Raw genomic sequence first — 22,528 nt, forward strand, 5'->3', positions numbered from 1 at the left:
ACCCATATGATGTCTAATTCTGTCACTACTCTTAGAAGAATTCTTTTTTCTGGCGTACCCTAAACAGCCTGAGAAAATTATCACCTTTTTACACAGTTAACAGTTGAAGAGAAAGTATTATAAACCCAGGAAAATAGTTATGTAATGAGTAAACCAAGAGAAAAAAAATCAGATCTCTAGTAGATTTGAACTTAATATTGCATGTAGTTCCAGTTCTTCCTCACCACTCCTCTGCTGCGATAAGGATGGCGATATGGTTATCTAAGAACGTGTGCCCAGCTCTCGATTAATGCATCATAATAGCCCTCCTGCTGAGAGAGCAGTGGAAGTGCAAATTCTTAAAGAGTTCTACAACTTAATTACATCACCATTTTACATCTTACCAACAGATGCAATAGTCTAAATCTTCAGTACTGCAAACAGGGTGATAATCCGAGTGAACAGTTACCCTTCACTTAAAGATTGCTACTGAAAAGTAGCTTCCACAGACACTTTGAATAGTTTACAAAATTTTGGTAATTCTTTAGTTAAAAATAGATTTGCCAAGCTAGCAAAACAGATTCAGGTTCTTCAGGAGTTAAATGGGAAACTTAAGTTATTAGTATTGCTGCCAATGGGAAATACCCAGTCAGGTAGCACATGCAAAAGAAAACATAGCAGAAGACCTGTTCAAGACATGTCCATCTGCCTGAACACTTTCTTAGTACCTTCTTTAAAAAACAAACTTTAAAACCACGCACCTTCAGGAAACACTGCTAGTCACTGTGCAATGACTAGCTGTTGACAGCAGTTCAGAAAATTCAGCAGCCATCTTAGGTACTTGACTGCTTGGTTTTAAACCAGGAACAAATTAGCAAATTTGCTAATAGAATTTTTAATTCCCACCCCTTGTTTGAGGCACATGTAAAATGCTGCTACTATATAGGACTGTAAAGATACTGCAGCCACAAATCTAAAAAAACCACCCTACTAACTTGTTAAATGGCACCCAGAAGTTACATATAGCAACAGGACGCATATTACCCAGATAAAACATGACCTGTTCTTAAAGTTCAGGATTCCTTGGAATTAAACATGAACAAACTTCAACCATTTGTTAATCACCACAAAGGAAAGCCTTTTGAGGTTTGCAGCCAAGAGACCAAAACTTAAGTGGTTTGGCTATACTACCTTATCTACAATTACAAATTTTAAAATATAGCGACAAATGCTTTTGGCATCCACTTCCAGAGATTTTAAAAGAGATTGCATCAAACACTGAATGTTAATGTTATCTTAAGCTGAAATTAAAGTATGTTGTATTTTGATTACAGCAGAACAATTTTAAACAAAATAAATTTATAGTTACAATTAACATGTCAACTGAAGAATTAGCCAGCTACATCTCTGCCATCAGCTTGTATTTCATTGTCTTGCAACTCAATAGTGCTTTTAACAGAGAAATATTAAGCAGTATTTTGTGTGTGTATTTATACATTCTGATTTTAAAAGCCCTTTTTACTTTAATTCTTTCAAACTTTTCATCCATTCTTCCCCCCAACTCTTAGAAGTAGTATGATGCACTAACCAGGCTAACAAGGTTGTTAAATTAAGAAACAGGAAATTGATTTCAGTTCAGGAGTTCTTGCACTGTGGTATACTTACGCAAAATAGACAGGAACCTTGTTTATAAAGCTCACCACTGCTTAACATGTCACATACATGTTTTTTTACTGATCCCTAAGCTTACTAACCACATGGAGGCTATGGACTATGTGATAGATACAAATTGCAGTCTGGGATTGCTTGAAGGAAAAGATCTGGTATCAATTCAAATATGCAGCAACAGCAAAACTGCCCATATTTAAAGTGTGCTTCAATTTGTGAAAATAGTGATCTTCGTGAACTTGATTGTCATAGCAGTATTCCAGAGCCACCAACTTATGTCACTTAAGAAATCCAGGCATCAGAACACCGTGTAATATTCCAAGCGGGATGTCATTCCTTCTTTTCTACCTGCTTTCTCTACTGCATCACCAGGTGTTTTGAGTTTACAGCCCTTTATAAGCAAATGAAAAGTTTCAATGCTTTCCTAAGCATCCTGTCAGAATAAGGTCTCTCTCAAGGTAGATTACTAATCAGTTCCTCTGGAAACTGTGTCAACACCATTTGATCTAGGTGTCCTAACATCAGCACAGGAAGTTCAGATTCTGATATTTGCATTCCTAACAGAGAAGGACTAGCCATATTTACATAAGAAAAGTTCCAGAGGAAAGCACTGAAGTCTAGATAACCATGCAAAGGCTGAGATTTGAAAGCCTGCAGCCAGTATGGTGTGACCAGATGGAATCCTTTCAAGTAGTTTTTACAAGTGACATGGCAGCTAAGTATTTTTGACATCTGCAGCTATGCAACAGCAGTATCCTATCTGTCATATAAATAGTTTTTGTATGGAGAAAAAAATTACATTACTTAAACAAGCATTCTGCAGAAGTATTAAGATAAAGAAAACTTCCTCTATCTTCACATCTCGGTTCATACATCCCTCTACAAACACAGGACAATACAAACACTCTGGGCAAGCTGATCATGGGAATTACAGACAAATGAGAAGACCTCTGTTCAGCAGCTATGCAGTGTGGTTGCACCATGGCAGACCCACAATGCTTATGTTCTGCACTCCCAGAAATATTGTAGGCAAAGTGAGACCTTCCTGTCAAGGAACAGTAATATGGTCTGCCACCATAAAAAAAACAAAACAAAAAAAACAAAAAAACCAAAACACAAACAAAACCCACAACACAACAACCAAAAACTTCCTTCACCAATCTCTCCACTTCTACTTAACAGGAAATTGCACTTACCTTCTAGTCACAAAAAAGAAGGCATGGCTTCCTGCACAAGCATAGGCACAACCAATCCATACAGCTCAAGAGGAAGAAATATACATTATCTGCTTCACACCTCAAGACTACACCTCAGTTCTGCTTTTGTTGGGTCACTCCTCTCTTGCCTTCTCTGGAATCAAACTACTAGTTTCCCTACTGCAACAATGTATTTCATCCTTTCCAGAAGAACCATTGTACTGTGAATAATTACCAACTTAGTTATTCATTACTGCACACAGACTTGTCATATTCCTCTTGATATTCATCGGCATAAGAAGAGAAATCACACTTCTAAGGAAAACAGACCCAGGCTTGGAACTCCGGTAGTTTTCACTTGATTACTTGAAAAACATAACCCTGATGCATCTCTAATGGTTACAGACCTTTTAACTGTTTAATAAAATTTTCTTCTCTAGAATTAAGCAGATGCAGCATTTGATTGCATAAGAGCTGAATTAAATCCTATTAGCAAACACCTTGCATAGCAGTTTTGCATATTCAGGTATAGTCCAAGAAATATGATGTTCTGTATGTAAGTACAAAAAAATTCATTTCAGTCTTGCTCAAGAGCTTTGTTTAAAACAGCAAATTCCCAAGTTGTCTTCTATGCTGTACCTGAAAAAAAGACTAACATGAAAGCTGAAAGGTGTTAAGAGCAAGAATACTTCCATCTACTTCTGCAAAACAGAATGCTGCACTTTCTATTCAAGAGGTGGAGGATGGGGAGCAAGTGTACCATACTACGCAGCCCTACCCTTCATAAAACTTTTCATTTTAATTAGAAGCCTAGTTCTAACTGTAGGAAGTTCATGAAAAATTACATTTAACCTACTGTCTCACAATAGACTAAACAGCCCACCAAAATAAGTCTTAAATATCAATTAAGTACTCCTGATACTTAACATCATGCCATGAAACTACAGGTACAGCCCCTGAGCTCTGATCAGAGCTGGTACATTCACGCAGCACAGCACTTACTTGTACATTAAAGCTAGAGTTGCCAAAATGCTTCCACCTCAAGAGCAGTATCACTCAGAACAATCTTAGGACTAAACCCTTGGACTAAGTTGAAAAATTAACCTAGCATCAGTCTATTCACTGCTGAAAGGCTTTGCTATTCTCTTCGAATTAAAAAAACCCAACTGCGTAATCTGAAATAGAAGCAGTTCGTTTGAAGAAAGCTAACTAGCAAAATGAAGATGCAAGAGAAAAGCTTCCTTGTTAAAGTGGAATTTAAAACTTTTTTTAATCACCATATCTTTAACTCAGTTCACTTGATTAGACACAGATAACACATCTAAGGTAGTTTTTATACATAACAAGAAATTTCTGTAAGATTATCAGACCTCAGCAGCATGCTCAAGCGTAGAAATAAATCAAAGACATTCCATGCACTCAAGCTGCAAGAACTAGATAGAACCATATGCCTTTCATTATTTTGGAAAGTATGTCAATTCTTTTAAAAAAGTCTTAGAAGTGAGCAAATTGTGACTATTACCTACACCAAGAAAGGGGGTGGGGAATGGGTTGGAAGTTCTTCATGTATGAACATTATATGGGTTTTTTTCAGGAAAAAATCTTAAGGATGCGACAGAAAATGCAGTATGCTGGTTTGAATTACTCCCAAGATATTGATCTTGTCAACCTCCTCCTCTGCAAGAATGGAAGTTATTTGAGGTCCAATCAAATACACTACCAAAATGGAAAATTTCTATCTGAAGATTCATTCTGCACCACCTTCTTTAACGGGTTCTGAAATAGCTTATGCTGAAAGATAAGCTGCCCAGCTAGAGAGAACTTAATGAGTTACTGCTATGCTTTCAGGTTCTGGTCTTGAACTAGTCATTGATACTGACAATGTACCAGCTACTAAAAAACCCACAAGCTCTTCTGAACAGGCACTACCTCCTTCCTTCCCTTCCTAGCTGCTCTCTTCCAGCAAATTACAATGCCTTTGCTTCTAATGTAGGTACTCAAGGGGTTCACAGTGCATTGCAGCAGACTCCAAGGGGTACACAAAAATCCACTGTAAGTTTGGGAAGAAAATATTTTGTGTAGCATCAATAAAGTACAAATGATTTCTGGAAGTATTTCATCTTCATCTCATCCTTTAATTTTTATTTTGTATCATAAGTAACAGTACAGTAGTATTAATTTTTAAGTAAAAAAATGTATATTAAGGGTGTATGCTCAGAAATTTTTACTGATATGAGTGTGCAGTCAAAAGACTGTGGAGACCACTGGTGTATTGGATAAGGGACCACACTCACCAGTGCAAGATCTTGCAGGTGGGGGCAGTGTTTGACTTCTGTGAATCAGGTTTGTTCCCAGATCCAACCCAAAAAGACAAACATCACCATAAGAGACAGCACAAAAACTTACCCGTCAGCAGCAGCCCACACCTGTGCTGTCAAACTGTTAACAGCACTCAAGTAATTTCCATGGAACAAAGCAAAACCTAAGTACTAAAACAGTTATTGCAGTTTGCTGGAGACAGTTCCACGAGTTCCGGTATTAACAGGTGTTTTGGACTAAAGACTTACCACAAAGATCAGATAAGAGAGATTCACACCCCAAGCAATGTAAAATTAAAAAATACACATGGTCCTTAAATCATACTAGACCTCCAGAATTTGTATTTTGTATTTCTGCAAATACAGCAGTATGGGTTTTTTCCCCTAGATGAAGATGGAGGTAATTAAGTTGGGTGTCAGAATAAGCAAAGTGAGGACTCTCCACAGAGACTGAAAAAGTGTAAAAAGATCATTCTGCATGATGCTAGTAAAGCCTCATCTGAGTACAGGTGCATTGAGATCACTGTTTTTCAAAAGTGACAAATGAGAACAGTTACAAAGTAAAGGCTTCTAGGATGTCCAAGAACACAGAGACCAAGGCTAGAAGAGTTTCTTTTGTTTTAATTTAGTACAACAAAGTTCAGAAAGAAAATTCAAGTTCTGCTTACAAACATAAAAGAGAGCAAAAAGGAAAAGCAGATATCCAAATTAAATCACACTAACTCAAGAACTAAGAGACCTCCTGACTGTAAGCAAGATTCAGCAAGGTAGTATAATAATCAACTATATGCAAGAGGGTCTCAGTCTTCCAGCAGAGGGGAGGAAGGAGTTCATAAAGCAAATCTTACATAAGATGGTCAGCTAACTTGCTAGCCTAGAATCATCTTTAGCTGAGCTCTTTTCTTTACAGGCTAAGCAGACACAAACCAAGAACAAGAAAAAAACCAAAACACAAACCAAATAAAACCTCAAATGTTAGAGGTGCAGCAGTTGTTTAAGAGACAATGCATTCTTTGTTAAAAAGCAGTGCCAGCTCAGCCTTGTCACTGTGCTTAAGTTAAACATTTTATCACATAACAGGAACAACTGCAATGTTCAAGAAAATACAAATCAAAGCCAAAAAGGTAGTTTACAAAAATCACTCAACTCAAGCAAAAACAAACAAAACCTCTTGAATCCTGCATTGAGACTATTCATAAGGCCTTCTTTCTTACTGCTGTCTCCACATTCAGAGAACTGCATAGATTTCTATGTGGGAGGAAGCACAGCACACTTGTCTTTTAACTGCCTCCGGGGGTTTTTCTGCTTTGTTTTTTAATTTGGGCTGGGAGGGTGAGGGTGGTGTAAAAATCTTCCTCCGAGATCACTACCTTCTAGTCTGTCAAGGGAATCAACGAGTACTCTGTATTTAACAAACAACAGAACAAAGCTACCAGTAGAGGGCATGGTTCACACAACAGCTGTTTATCACAGCCGTATATGACTGCACAAAGGACATCTCAAATCAGAATCTTCATACTGTGAAGTTTATTCTTCCATAAAAATAAGCTCCCCGATTAAAGCAATGCTATACAGAAAAAATTTAAGTTAATGGATAGTGGTAGATTACTAAAACACAGTCCAATTCTGAATACTTAAAAAATATTCACCTTCCAGAACCATGAAGTCCACACATTATAGCACACGTTGAGGAACACATGAAGACAAATACAATGTCTTTTACAGGCTATAGCTTTACTTGCAGATGTAGCTAACCTAGGCAAAGCATACATTCCTAAACTGTAAGATAGAAAAAAAAAAAATAAGAAAAGCTAGGACACTTTTAATCTTCCTACTCTCTGAAGGCAGGGTTCCCCCCCTCCAGAGGTCAGAGGTCACCACTGCAACAAAAACCCAAACACTGTGGTATGCTGTTTCCCCTCCCACTTCTTTATTAATAGCTATCTTCTCACCACTACATCTCTGGAGACTAATGCTCCTGCAAAACATCACCTAACCTACAAGATTAACAATTGTAATAGCATCACCAAATTCCCTCTGTCATCCCTCTGAAGCTGGGTAAAGTTAATGCACACCAATTAGGTAAGCAACTGATTGATCACTTTGACCATCTGCAGCCAATGCTATATGAAGGCAAGATTCCTCACTTGAAATTTAACATGACAGATGAAGATCAGCAGTATGCAATTCATCCACTTCAGACTACTAAGAATCACCCAGCTATGTTTCCACAACCAGTTTCAAGAACAATCCCTTTCTTTTCTACCAGAAAAGCCACTGCTGGAACAACCACATGAAACCTGAGGTGGTGAAGACACCTATCCTACCAGGACAAGACAAACTCTTGTCAAAAGGTAGACCTTCTGCACATGCATGTGCACCTTCTTCAAACAGCACACCTTCCAACAGTGCTTTTCTGTGAGAACAGTATTTAGTAGAGTTAGACATATGAATCTTGTAAACAAAACTAAGGAAAAAATATGGTCTATAATTGGCACTAGCATCAACATTACTGTAACACTGCCTCACAACATTTATTTACCTTTTAAAAGGGGAAAAAAAGCACAAACTAACCATGAGATGAAATTATTACATTCAATACAGTGAACCACACTGATGGTGAACACATTTTTGGATCAGTCTTACACCAAGTAACTGTCAAATTTGATGTGCTGGGTCAAGAAGCAGGGGCATAACAATAGGTCTTTACATAGTACCAATTACATAAAATTTGCACTAGGATGTTTATACCAGCTGCCCTACTGCATCTTTGACATAGATGCTGTACAAGTTAGAAGAAAGCTAGCTAAAGGGCAAGCTTAACTTTTCTAGTTCTTAAAAAAAAAAATCAGTGAAATACTTTAATGCATAGTATTATTCAACACTAGAGATAATTACTGTCTGCCTTCAGTTCCTGCTGACTCTCTGGGAACTGAGACAATAAGCTCCCTGAAACACAGTGAAAAAAGCATAGTAAGTTTGTGAACATCTTCCATATGAAAGTATGGCACCATCATGATTTAAAAGTTATCAGCACTCTGTGTGAGAAATCAAGTACATAATCACAGACGTGGTACATTTTACACTCCAGAGACTGAAAAAAAAAGGTAGGTATCCAATGCTATTAGTATGCACAACACACCCTTATTAAAAATATTTTTGTTCAAGTTTATCTTGCAAACTGTTTTGCTAAATCTGAAGTGAAAATCATTGTTTTCCTTGTTCATATAAGCCTAAATGCTTGCCAACACATTAATTACTTTGGAAATTAAACATCCTGCGACAGAACAGATGATTTACTACGCAGAACTTCAACTTAACTTCTGAAGTATATACCATTACAGCTTTAGAGATTAATACTTAAGTATAGTATCAAATGTAACTGAAATTGCATATTTTAATTCCCACCCTTTTTTGGGGGGGGCGGGGGGGGGGGTGGTGAAGGACAACACAGCAGACAGGACATGACTTTAAAAAGATAATTAATGTAGACAGCTATACACACTGCAGAACAAGTTTATGACATTTGAGAAATTGATCATTTGAGTTAATTAATGCTCACAATGAAACTGTTCTGATAATAATCCTTTAACTAGGTCACCTACAGCTCTTCTATGCCACAAGCTAAAAGAAAATTGCTTGCCATACATTCCTTCTTTATGAGGAAATTACACTTTTAGAAACTATAGTTCCAAAATAAGTTAGACTCCACACTGAACTGTCTTAATGGCGTCATAAAGAGCTTTCTCAACTGCTGCAATATAAACACACCAAAAACCTATCTGCCAGACTTAGAAATTCAAATAATGTTCTGCTTACACAACGGAGTATCTAACAACCTGGTCACCCCATCATGGACCAAGAGTTAGAAAATAGGGAGAAGAAAAAAGCCCAAAAACACAACAAACCCCAACAGTGTATTTTCCCATATATTACATGGTTTATTTATAGCACGCACAAGACAGTAATTGCCAACTTCCATTCCTTATCAGATGGATTAGGAATAATACAGATTCATACTACAGAACATCATTCAACTAGATCAGGAAAGGACCTGACAGGCAAGAGTGATCTGCTCTTACGGTTAGTAATTATTTTGATATCTAATCTTAGATGTTGCAAGTAAGCATCTCTATAGCACACCGAACAATGATTTGTATCAGAACAGATGAAGTCAGTTTCAAAAAAAAACTTAAAAGAATCACCACACTACCCAAAAAACTCCACAGTACAGAGGTGCTGAGCTGCCTAATAATGGCATGAAACAGGACAGTCTCAAAAGAACATCAATTTTCTCACTGAACTCCACCTACAAGGAGTGAAAGGTGAGATGAAAGAAGTTCTGGAAACAGAATATTCTTCACTTCATTAATATGTAGCCCACGTGCTCCTTTATTTCACTAATCTAGCAGAAAAACCCACTAGAACACGGACTTCTTGGAGCACAGCCAAATACCACGAAGCAATTACCACAACTGCAAGAAAGCAGCATTACAATAGTTTGATCTGGCATCAGTTTAGTCGTGATAATTTGATGTATTTGTTTAGATCGTGATTAAACTAATTCCAGGCTCAGCTAAAGCTTGACTTTTAAGAAAGGCGGCCTATAATGCAAACAACCTTTCACGGCAACTCGTCTCCAATAACATGGTAACTACGCCAAAACAGAAAAAGCTTGACAGACACAGCTTCAAATTTTTTGAAGCCTTGATCATGACGCCCTCACCCGCAGGGCTACTCAGCACGACTAAAAAGGCTCCTTAAGGAGAAGGAGCCTCAGCTGTATCTGTGCAGCCTTCAGCATCACGCCACAGGCTAGTTTGCTTCAGCACTGCGTGCACAGGGAGCTGCATGCGTTTTCAGCTAGTTAGTGAACAAACCTCTCGTCATTACTAGAAGCGTGGACATCCTTCTCTTTTTTTTTTCTAGCATCTCCTGCAAACGTTTGTATTCCCCTTCCCCGACTAATACCTCTCGGAGGCCCCGAATTCCCTATCTGTTGGAAGGCGATATGGACCGTAAATGGAAAACTGCGGCGCCTGTAACAGATCCCTCTCGGCTACGGAGAAAACATTTGCCCCGCAGACCTACAGCTGTAGCTACCTCTCACCACGGTATCTGGGGAGATGGACAGGGCCACCCCACTGCGCCATAAAAAAAAAAAAAATTAAAAAAAAAAAGATAAAGACGCTACTGACCCGATGCATTCGCACTGCGTGCGCCTCCTCGAGGCTCAGCGAGCTCTTAGCTTCTTCCCTCCCAGCGCTGCCCACCAGCCCTGAGGCGCGGAGGCGCCGAGCGCGGCCCCGGCGGGGGCACAAGGCAGGGGCCAGGGCCGCCCGGCGCTAAGGCCGCCCGGGGAGGCGGGGGGAGGTACGTGGCGGCCGCTCACCTTGTCCAGCTCATCGTGCAGCTCGGCCAGGCTGGGCCGAATGAGTTTCTCGCCCAGGTCGGCGGCCGTGTGGCGGTAGTGGTCGATGCGGGGCACGGCGTCCATGGTGTTGTGGCCGAAGGTGCGCAGGTAGTAGGTGTTGGTGTGGGTGTCGTAGTAGTAGTGGTGGTGCCCGCCGGAGTGGAGGCTGCCTTCGCTCAGCACCGTGTCACCGCCGTTCTGGAAGCTGACATTGCCGCCTTCCGAGCTGCCGCCCCCCGGCTCGCCGGGGCTGTCGTCGCCAGCGGACGGGTCCACGAAGTTCACCCGAAACCTGCCCTTGGCTTCCTCACTGCCCTTCCCCGCCGCGCTGCCTTCCCCGCTCGCCTTACGGGGCTCCTCGGGCTGGCGGCCGGCGCCTTCGGCCACCAGGTCCACCTGGAACCGGCTCTGGCTCGGCGTGGGCCCCACCGACTTGCCCAGGGTTCCGCCACCCGCCGCATGTTTGCCGTCCTCCGAGCGCCGCTCCTCGCCCGCAGACGCGGCGAGGCCAGGCGGCGGCAGCTGCTGCGGCTTGTCCTCCATGCCTGCCCCTCAGCGACCGAGCACTAGGCGCGGCGGCGCGGGCTGCTCTGAACGCCCCTCGCGGCGGCTCCGCTGCTTTAAACCGCCAACCAGCGCCCGGGGCTGCAGCCCGCCGCAAGCGCCGCGCGCGCCCCGCCCCGCCCCGCCCCGCCGCCGCAGCGCCAGGTGATGATGCCGTTGGGGCCACCGCCCCCCTGCGCGCCCCCTCAGCGGGACCTGGCCCCGCCGCCGCCGCCCCTCTCGCCCCGCACCGGCCGCGCTCTCCCTCCGCCCCCGCCGCCTTCCCGCCCCCGCACGCCTTCCCCCGCAGCGCGCCCGCTACACGAAGGAGCCACCCGCCGCTCTGACAGCGCCACGCGGGGAGGAGCGGCCGCGCCGGGCAAGCCCACCAGGGCTCCAGCAAGAGGGAGCGGCGCGGAGCCCGCGGCCGGCGTGGGGCGGCGTGGGCGGGAAGGAAGCGGCCCCCGGTACCCTGCGCCGCCGCCGCTCCACCTGATCCCCCCTCGGCGGAGGCGGGAACTTGAACGCGGGCCAGCCAGCGCCGGTCCGCCGCCCCCGCTCGGGCGGAGGCGAGATGCGGGGCACCCCCACCGCCGCCGCCTGAGTCCCCAGGCTCCGCCCGCTCTCGGCTGCTGCGGCGGCGGGAGCGCCTCTCCGCCCCACCGGCGGCGCTCGCGAGGGGGAGGGCGGCGGCGGCTCCTCCCCGCCCGCACTATGGCTGCCGCATCCGCCGAGGGGCGGGGGGCCGCGGGGCCCCGGCGCTCGCCCGCCAGTCGAAACCTGCGAGCCCGCTGGCCGCCCCCACATCTCGCGAGAGGAGCGCCGGCGGCGGGGGCTGCGCGGCCCCGCGGGCGGTGGGGCTGCTCGCGCGCCCTCCGTCCCCGCCCGCACCCCGCGGAGGGGCCCGAGCACCCCCGCCCGCCTGCGGCGTTGCGGCAGCAGGGTCGGCGCGCTGCGCACGGCGGGCGAGGCGGCGCCCGCTGTCCTCCTAGTCCTCGGTTGCTGTCCGAGGCGCTCCGCGGGTGAGGGGCCGTCCGCGGGATGGAGGCTGGGCGGACGCGGGGCTCCGATGCCCGGGGAGCCCGGGGGCCTCCGCCGCTGGCGCTGGCTCTGTCCCGCCCGCCGGCCCGGAGCCCTGCAGAACCCCCCATCCCGCTTTGAGCCGCCTCGTGTCGATCTTCGCCGCTCGTTGTCCGGGTGTAAGGGGTCCGGATGTCCGGCTGGGACGCGTTGAGTGCTGTTAAGATGTGTGCTGGCGAGCGAGCGGGGACCAGTACGTGCTGGGGATGCACCGGGCTGTTTGCCCACGGGTACCTTGAATGGGGGCTAAATGAGGAGAGCGGAAGTAGGTGGTCGTTTGAGGGCTGTTTTCACCTTCCAGCCTCCAGATCTCTTCTGAGTGTGCTGTAAAACTCACTTTCTCCTCGCATAATACAGCTCTGTCAGTAATAAGGCTTTTTCTGTGTACTGTGTTGCAACCGCTCACCCCTATTCTCTTAAATTGTAGTCTTTCTCCAAAGGTATACATAGTTGATGCTTCAATTTTAAAAATGCAGTTGTTCTGCCTCCCCTCTCTTAGTGGAGTCAAAGTGTCTGGATAATCCATTAAAGCATGTGAGGTTAACTCTGAGGCTGTGAAGAAACCTCAGATTTAAGGAAAATCCTTCTGCTTCCATAGTAAGAAGTTAGGCAGGGATCCACCGGCAATTATTCATCATGTATTTTCACTGTCTTTATACTTGAAGGTAGTAGCTCACAGAACAGCAGGAGAGTTGAGCAGCAGGTGCCTAAACAATTTTACCCTATTCAGTTGCTAAAAATCATCAAACATTCACTTAATTTAGGCCTTTCAAGCAACAGCACTTCTTCATTTCAAAAACATTTTGGTTGGTAATTCTTCATTCCATATCTTCTTTTCTAATGGTACACAGTTTTGTGTATTTTTCCCCAGTCTAACAAATGCTGAGTGCCAAAATCCGTTTTCTAGCTCACCACATCTGTACTATTTTATTTAAATTAACAACAAACTTGGTGACATAATCCAACAGAAAAGGACATTACAAAACAAATGCTTGCTTTTTCTTTACTTATAGGAAGAAGTATTTCAATTTTAGGGACGTGTACATGAGTAAGAGAGCTGAGGACACTTCAGTATATTGAAAAGATGGGTACACTGATCCTTTCCTGTTCAAACACTGTTCTAGAAAAAAGAACAAAATCATACACTTCAGAATGGCGGGATAAATTCCTTGATGGACTGCAAAACTCCCAAGAGTAACAGATTAAAAAAGACAGGATTCAGCAAATTTTCAGAGTGTAAAGAATAAACAAAAATCTGTGATTGAACTGCAAAATAAAAGATTAAACCATGGTGAATTTTTTATGTTTGTCAGGGAGCAAGGACTTGACAGCGGATGATAAAGAGAACAAGTCAGGATAAAAGATTTTAGTTCGGAATCCAAAGCAAAAAGCACTAGAAAGCAGATGATGTGCAAAGAAAACCCTCTACTTTACATTTTGCATAAGCAGACATAAATATTGCATGATCATATGGTAAGGTGTTTGGAAGCAATTTAGATTTGGAGATGGTGTTTTTTCTGACAGTTTCCTGTATAATAAGTAATAACAGGAAAGAGGAGGAAGCAGCTTGTGAAATCCCATACTCATGTTACAGTTGTCGATGATGGGATTGTATCATGCTGTTCAGCTATTTTAAACAGCATTGTATATGTATGGCTAGATATGTATTGGCTACATCTACAAGGCCCATAGCCTGCCTGATGTCTATTCCTCATTCATCTTTGCATTATTGCAATGCAATGCTCAGTCATTTAACCTATGCTGCAATTCTGCATCCCCAGAATCAGTGATCAGATTGGCCTCGTTCATACTGAGGGAGGACAAAGCACCAGTCTGAGCGAAACAGGTGGCACATAGAGCCCTTACACTGCAGGCTTCCAGAAGAGACTCCTTTTTAAAAGAAGGAACTGGGTGGGAAGAGTATGCTAATGGGAAGAAAATGGGCCAGAAAAGCCTTAAGAGGGAAGAGCACATCATCCTAGTGGAAAGAGAGTAGGGGCACATGATTCCACACAAGGGAGAACCTTACGGAAGTGAAAGAAAAAGACAAGATGTAGCATTCATAGCAAATAGATTTTGTGATGTGCATCCATCTAGTGTAATGTGAGTAATGTGAGATACTGCAAAATACTGGCCTTGAAGAAAGCAAAGAATTGAGGATGCTACCACAGTCTCCATGAAGCACAAAGAAATAGAGCACTCAAGAATAAGAATAAGATGGATGAAGAAAATGCAGGCCTCTCAAAACCAAAAGGATCAAGGAGATGAAGAAAGACCACTGTATGGGAAAATGATGAGGGTAAGAGAAAAATGGACCAAGTCTTCATAGATGTCCTGGGACTTCACATGGCTTGTGAGAAGTGTGAGAAAATCTGTAACAATGAAGGAGAATAAAAGGTACACAGACTCCCATTAAATGCCAAGTAAAATGCCATTGATACTAAAAAGTACACTTTGAAGAAAAAAAAATACTTTAAGCTCTTAATTAAATGGTTTCTGACATACCATTGCTTAAAACATTAACACAGTAGGCTCATGGTGTCATTAGTAAACAAAACAAAACCATAACACAAATAAAAGGTTACTCTAAGTCTAACTAAGATTATTTACCGTAGAACATTAAGCCTTGGGGTTTTGGCTTTTTTTACAAAATATGGAGGGAGGAGCTGTAGCGGGTTCCAGCATCCTGTCAAAGATGCAAAAGCACTACTGGAAATCCCGAATTTGTTTTTGGTAGTTTAAAAACTTGGGAACATTGGATTAGTATTTATTTATATATGTGTAATACATACACTTACTGGAGAAAATATCAGATCAGTTGGCTCAGTGGCTTACCATTATCAAAAAGTACCTTTCTTCACTAGACGTACCCTTTTGGCACTGGAGGGCATCAGAAGGGTCTGTGAGAATGGCTGTCAGCATTCTTAAAAGGAGCTTAACATCCTGAACAGAACAGTCGTTTTGGGTCAAAGAGCTTATTTAGTCCAGTAACCAGACGGCAGCAGCAGCCACCAAGGAAAAACTGCCTAAGAACAGGGCAAGCACAAGTCTGCGGTACTTTGCCAGTCTCTAGCACTTTGCAGCTAGGGCATGGCTAAGCAAGCCAGAGGGGCTATCTCTTCCATGAGCATGTGAGTTTTCCACCTGACTTTATGCAGCTTCTCCAATGTCCAGTGGCAGGGACTTCCACATGTAAACATGGTGTGAGGAACCGCCTCCTTTTTCTGCTTTGCACTTGCCATTTGCCAACTTTACCAGATATTCCATAGTGCTCATTTGATGCCAAATATGAAACACTGGAAAATGCAGCCACTTTATGGCGTGACTGTTGTAGCCATTTAGACCAGTCATTTAGACCTTGACTAGATAACTCTCTTGTTTTCCTCTTATCCAAGCAGAACTTTAGTTGTCCTTATTCCTGTGGACACTGTTCCACCCATCCTTGATCCTCTGATTCTAGCAGATCCTTTGTGGGATGTGCATGCAGTGTTCAGATTATAAGTGCAGTGTAGGTAGCCTTTCAGTGTGTGAGCAGGCCACTTAGTCCTATTCTCTTTCCTGTGTTTAAATCAGCTATGTATCAAAAAAGAGGGATGTTCCCTTTTATTTCATTGATCCTTAGTTTCCTTAAAAGCCTTTGGCAGGAGATCTTTTCAAAAGTGTTTCAGAAGACCATGTAAATAGTTTCAACTAAATCTTACTTACTTGCTTGTGAAGGCCTTCAGAAAACTCCTGGTATACTTCCAATGTACAAGAGCTGTGCTCACACTCCAAAAATCATATTTTCCTATAAGCCCACTGATTCTATGCTTTGTTAAGAGTTTCTCGTGATTTGATGACAGACATCAGACTTACAGGCCTGTAGAGCCACAGATCTCCCATCAAATTATTAAAAATAACTATCTAATTTCCAAGGTTCATGTCCTGAGGCACAAAGCTGGTTTTAAGACACTGTGCGTCAGAGTTAATAATTCAGCAATTTTGTCCTTGAGTTCCTCTAGACATTAGGGCTGAGTGCTATTTGGACCTGTTGTCTTGTTGCTGTTCAGGCAGATCCCTCCTATTCATGCCTTGCAAAGAAGGGCTCCAGCAGAGGAACATCTGCCTCTTCCACAGTGCAGGCAGATGATAAGAACTTACTTCGCCTGATAGGGCCTAATCTTCTCTGAGTGCTCTTTGTATATCTTCAGTATTCATTGGCCTCAGACTCTTTGACAGGCTTTCTGTTCCAGATAAATGTACGGGATGATTTGTTACTAATTTTTAATTCTTTTCTGCATGTTCTATTCAGGCAGTCATCTCATGTTTATGATCTGTTTTGGGTTTAATGTATTTGGACACAGCTTTAGCTTTTCAAAGAATTACTTTTTTCTTCTAGTAACTTTCCTTATTCCTGTTGTTTAGTTGTGCCAGCTGCCTCTTAACTTTTCTCAGGTAATTCTTGATTGGTAGTAGAAATTTGCTCTGTCTCTCCAAAATGATATTTTTCAGCAATCAGCACATGTAAGAACATAACTCTTTTCGGTCTCCTCTCCAGCTTTGTCTTTGACTAGCTTCCTCATTTTGTACAGTTGCTTTTTGTGGGTTTTTCTTCTGTTGAGCATAGGTCTGGTGGATTTTGGGGGAGTTGCAAACTTTTTGTTTCTGCAGGACAAGCTATAGTCGCAGTTGCAATGCAGTCCTTCAGGGCTAAAATTTGGGAATAAGTCCTGTATGTGTGCTGTCTGAACCATAATGAGAGGTATTTCTGCTCTTGTGTACTACCTACCTAGTTGCTCCTTGATACAGTCATTGTTAGCATCTAAAAATGTTTCTGTATCACAATCCCATGTCACATTTTCCCAATCAGCACACTGTCTGATTCTTCTTCTTTTCCTTTTTTTGTTTCTTCTTTTATATTCTTTCCTTCCTTCTTTTTTCCTTCCTGTTTCATAACAAATAGAGGCACAGTTAATATTTGTATTCTAGTACTGTGCTGTTTATTGTGTCCTTTATAATTAATACACGTGTCTTTCCAAATCAGTGTTTAAGTATTACTGCCTTTCTTTTCCCACAAATCTGGATGAAGTCCTAACAAATACTGTATTGTCATGTGGCAGCTTACCTGTATTTATATTATACTAATCCTAGCTTACAAGAAAGAAAGGTAATGGGAGCAACACTTCTGAAAAGCTGCCAGAAAAATCCTATGATTAAGACACTCAGAAATGAAACCCTTTTGCTGGCAGCTGGACGTGGTGGTGGAACAGTCTGTTACAGGGGCCTTTCTTGTTCCAATGATGCTTTTGGTGTGTTCATGTGTGTCCTCAGTATTCCACTGCTCTAACACAACACTGCGTTTTTTTCATTGACCTAGTGTTAACAAGACTACCTCTATATTGACTCTAATGACTTCTAGTATGTGAGTATTTCTAATATTCACTGTTTGATGGCTGACATGCAAAATCGGTTTTAGATAGCTTCTTCGAAGGACTTAAATTGTTAATGCTCATGTTAGCCATGCATTTACTTAGGAGTGAGGTTGAAGGTATATGTCACATCCATCCAAAAATGGAGAATTTTGCAAGATGCTGTGCTTTTTTGGTAACTGGAGGAAAGACATCAGCACCTGCTCCCTGCCCTGAGTTTGTTAGTTTTCCTGTCTCGTTTTAGGGTGCTGGTTTATCTTTAAAATTCTGGTTGTCTCTGTATCCAAGAGACTGCCTTTCATCTTGTGCCTGTCTCAGTTCAGTCGAGACCAGCAAAGCCCGACAGGCTCTAGAAACCATTGCCAAGGTCTACATGTGACAAGTGAGATTAAATGCGAAGACCTTATAATTATGGACTTTAATTATCATATATTGTTCAGAGCACTTAACGTCTGACTCATTCCTTTTTTTGCCCAGGATTTGAAAATTGCAGTGTATATGTACACACGTTAGGAAGAAGAAATTATTCAAAGGAGAGGTGGAGTTGGTTATCTTAAACTGTAGTGGTTGTAAGCAGTTACCTCAATAATAACTTGATAATATAGATGAACATATTGCAACAATTCTGGCAGTGTAAACAAACAAACAAACAAACAAACTTTTTCTGCAGTCCAATGTATCATCAAAGCAAAATGGTACTCTTCACAAATTTTTTTTGTTATGTTTCTCATTTTAGTCATTTCTACATGTCTCAGTCTCTAAAGGATTTTATAATAGACAAAGCTGTAGGATAGCACTGAGGTGCTGCTGAAACATAAAGTGGACAGCCTGAATGCTCAGTAGCTATTCAGTCCAGACCACAGGGTACAGATTTGGATTCCAAACCTTGCATGCAGATTGCAGCCAAGTAGCTCAGTACACAGCTCATACAGTCTTGCTGACCAGAGGTCCTCCTCTTTCATTTCTCGATGAGCTAGGAACCTGTTCTGGTACCTTCTTCCTGACACCTTGTGTGAACTAAGCCCATTTTGCATGATTCAGTTCTTTCTTCAGTTCATCTGCTTGCTCTCTAGAACTGTGTGCAAGAAGTCATCTCAAACATCACACTTCTGGAGATCATTCTCCATATATAAACATGAGATAACCAGAATACAGGGATGAGGAACTGCTTTACCCTTCAGGGGTGCATCTAAGTGTTTTTGTTCTTAATTTTTACTTTTTAAAGTGATATTTTTTTCTTTGGTTACTTAATCATGTTTCTTGAAGATAAAACAACTTTCTTATCTTTGTATCCTATTGATTAGCTTCTGAAATGGATGTCCTTTGGAGCAGACATCCACTATATGAAGAAGCTTAAGGAAGTGGATTGGCCAGCAGCCCACCAGTAACCACAGACAAGATGTCTATATTTCTGGAAGCTCAAGCAAGCTAACCACATTCTACTCTTACAATTAATTTTCAGTCCTTTTCTTTTAATTCCCATTGTATTATGACAGTCAGTCCATAAAATTATTTTTCTTTTTTTTTTCTTTCGTGTTCTATAAACCCTAATTATCAAAATTGAGTGGAGTTACAATCATTTATGCTGCAGTCCTCCTTTAGGTTTTTTTCAACTTGCCTACTTCATTCAGTGTTAGGGAAACTTTTACATTTTGCTCTGCCTTATTACAATATACTGTTTTAGATATTATTAATTTTTTTAGTTTTTCTTATGGAAAGCCATCTAACATTTCTGAGAAATATCCCGGCACAGTTTGTACTTACTGTAGCAACTGGTTGGTGAAGTGACAGAAGTTCTAAAAAAGTGTAGGCAACAAAGTATGTGAGCAAATATATCCTGACAAATCCAAGAGCCTGGGAGAGGTGATGCTGCTCAGCTCCACGTTCCTGGGTCCAACCACCAGGGAAGCTGGAGACGCATTCCCAGCAGGCAGACACACACACAGAGCACACATATACACCACGTACATACCTATACTTATGTCTGGACACATGGATCAAACAGACACTCAGAGCACTCACATGGACACAGGCAGCACCAAGGGCCTTGTCCTGCGCTCCTCTCCAGCAGAGCAGGATGGGGCTCCACAAGTGACAAAATACACACACACATATGGACAAGGTAGATCCACCTGGCAGCCAGCTCAGACCCTCAGCCTGACCAGCTGCCCCTGGATCCCAGTCTTCCCAGTTACTGACACCAGGACATACAACTCCTGAGGCTGCAGCCCCATGCTAGCTGTTGTGACAGACAATTACATGCACACATGTATACACGTGTGCACCTGTGCGCGCGTGTGCGCACACACCCACACCCACACCCACCCACACACACCCACACACACACACACACACCTGTCAGTCAGTGACAGAGTGAGGAAGGACTGTGGCAAGCAACTGGGACCGGCTGTGCTGGCTGGCCACAGGGCACGGCTGACAAGTGTACCCATCAGCCAACTAATTACCTGCCACAAGCCCTTTTTGCCTCCTTTCCCCTTGTTCCTCCCCAGATCATCTCAACTCCATTTTCACACCTTTGGCTCCTCCCCAAAGTTCTCATAAAAAATCCTATGGGATCCCAAGCTGCTTTTCCTCTGCAGCCACTATGTGTCATCCAGCCCTGAGCACAACCCCCCTCAGTCCAAAATAATTTGATTTTTGTCAGATGAAAAATGAATCAAATACATGATTTAGATACTGATCAACTGTAATACATCTGGGTGATTATAATACAGTTTTCTCAAAAAAAGGGAAACCGAGAAAATTCTAGTATTCCAATTACTTTGGAATACTTGGATTTTACTTGTTATATATATAACCAAGTATAGCCAATACTTGCAAACAATAATCCAGCACTAATGGAAAGTATAGAAATTAACAGGGTGACATTTTGCATTCACAGCCTGTGTAGTCCAAGTGATGCTGACATATTTATGTGTAGAAGAATGGCTGCAGAAGCATGGCCTTAGAATCTCTGAAGATCTGCACAGTCCAGGCCTGGTATTAGAATAGGCCTGTAATCAGAATTGTACTGAAGTTGCTGTGCTGAAGTTAACAAGAAAAGTGGCCTGGAGCTGTTCTTGAATCCGGAGACCAAGTCATTATGTTGTGCCAACAGGCCGTGGCTGTAACAAGCTACAGCTGCTGGGAAAGCAGGTGCAGGGCCAAGAAAGATGGGGACTGGTATGGGAAAATAGGGAGTAACAAACTACAAGGCTGAAGCACAGCAACACAATTAGCTACATGGATAGAATGCTTATTTTAGTCATGATAATTAGGGGTGTGAGAGCCGCGCGTGTTTAGAGACTACTAAACAATTATATTTCTGCTTTACGAATATGCATGTGTATCGGTTCTATATAAGTAGTGTTAGAAACTAATAAAGTTGAGCAAGATGCATAACTCGTATTGAGCATCTTCTTGACTCCGGCGAACCCTTCTTCCAACATTTATGTAGGCTTATTTTTTGACCATGGCTGTTCAACTTCTTTTAATACCTTTCATGTTCCAAACTGTCACAATTTGTCTGTAAAGTGTAACTACTAGCTTGTGTGTTTCTTAAGGTGTTTTTCATGGTTATTGCCTGATGTTACTTGATCCGAGTCATATCTTAATTATACTTTCTTTGCATTATATTCATGTTGAATCAGTGGACTGCTTACATGTAGCACCCCAGCAGCTTAAACTTGCCAAGTCTTATATGGCAACTGTATAGAAGTTAAGTGAAATTGAGTTAGATTTGATATCTACCACTCATCAACAGAGGTTCTAACATGCATTTGACCAAGAGTAGGAACCAGAGTAGGCACTGCCAAAGAGATTAATGTGTGCTATGTGTTCCTGCAAGAATTTTTCATTCCGTTCTACTACCAAATATATGCCAGGAAGATGGATACTAATTAATTCTAGGATGCTGTTTAAGATGGTTAGAAATCTAAGCAGAATTTTGCTCCAGGCTTTCACTAATAGGTGCCATAAAGGTATTTGACAAAGCAGAGTAAAATGACCACTTAAAATTGAGTAGTTCAGACAGGAGGGAGATGTCTAATTGCTTCAATGTAAAGCTTTATACCCTCCTCTGATATGATGAACTAAATGTCTCCCATATGCCAGCAGCATGAAATATTATTTATCCAGTCATTATATATTTCTTCATGTTATTTTATGAGTTTAAATTGACACGTTTAGGAAGTTAAGGCTATGGGAAATGTAGATGACACTACTTCCATCGCGTGTCACTAATATTGTCTCTTACTTATTTAGCATTAATTCATATTCAGATACTTGAGGAGGTATGGTATGTAATTGTGATGCTTCTGATGTTTGGTGAGCATCAGAGGGTAAGATACTGTGAGACTGGTCAATGACGATAGACCATTACTGAACTGCTGAGGATGGCTGCACAGGGTGGGTACTTGTGTCCCAGCCTGTGCACAGCCTTCAGAGTGATAGCACCTAGGAGTGCAGTCAGTGGGAGGGAATCGAGTAAGGTTGCTCATAAGCAGTTTTGATAATGATTTCTCTCCTTTCATCTTGAGGACAGGAAATGAATGTGGGAACACAAGAGAATAAGCTGGGAGAAGAAGCGTAATAGGCATAAAAGAGCATATTCTGACTTGAACAATCTTAAAATGGGAAAACTGAGGCATGGAGCCATGACAGCTTGAATCAAATCTACTGTATGTGAGTGGAGGCGGATATTTTGAACATAAAAAACCTCTCAGTTTTCATTTTCACATTTTTGTTCCACCCACAGATTCATTGGGGAAATTACTAATAGCAAAGGCAGTCAAATCCATTGTAATCTTATAAGTAGTGGGAGCTGAAAACACAGGTTTGTAGTAATGCATTTGTTTTTCCCTTGCTTTCAGTCTTAGAACTTATCTTAGAACTACAGATTGCATTACAGATATTAGTTGTAGG

General features: G+C 42.3%; 1 protein-coding gene across 1 annotated transcript in view; it reads right to left on the reverse strand.

The window, feature by feature from the left end:
* Positions 1 to 11,252, reverse strand: part of SLC12A2 (solute carrier family 12 member 2) — a 60,339-nt gene extending 49,087 nt beyond the window's left edge. The window contains exon 1 of the mRNA XM_055698994.1: positions 10,554 to 11,252. Coding sequence (XP_055554969.1) covers positions 10,554 to 11,117 — 564 coding nt within the window. The 5' untranslated portion in view covers positions 11,118 to 11,252. The remainder of the gene's footprint in view (positions 1 to 10,553) is intronic.
* Positions 11,253 to 22,528: the final 11,276 nt, after the last annotated feature.

The sequence above is a fragment of the Falco cherrug genome, chromosome Z (genome assembly GCF_023634085.1).
Source record: "Falco cherrug isolate bFalChe1 chromosome Z, bFalChe1.pri, whole genome shotgun sequence".
NCBI classification, from domain to species: Eukaryota; Metazoa; Chordata; class Aves; order Falconiformes; family Falconidae; genus Falco; species Falco cherrug.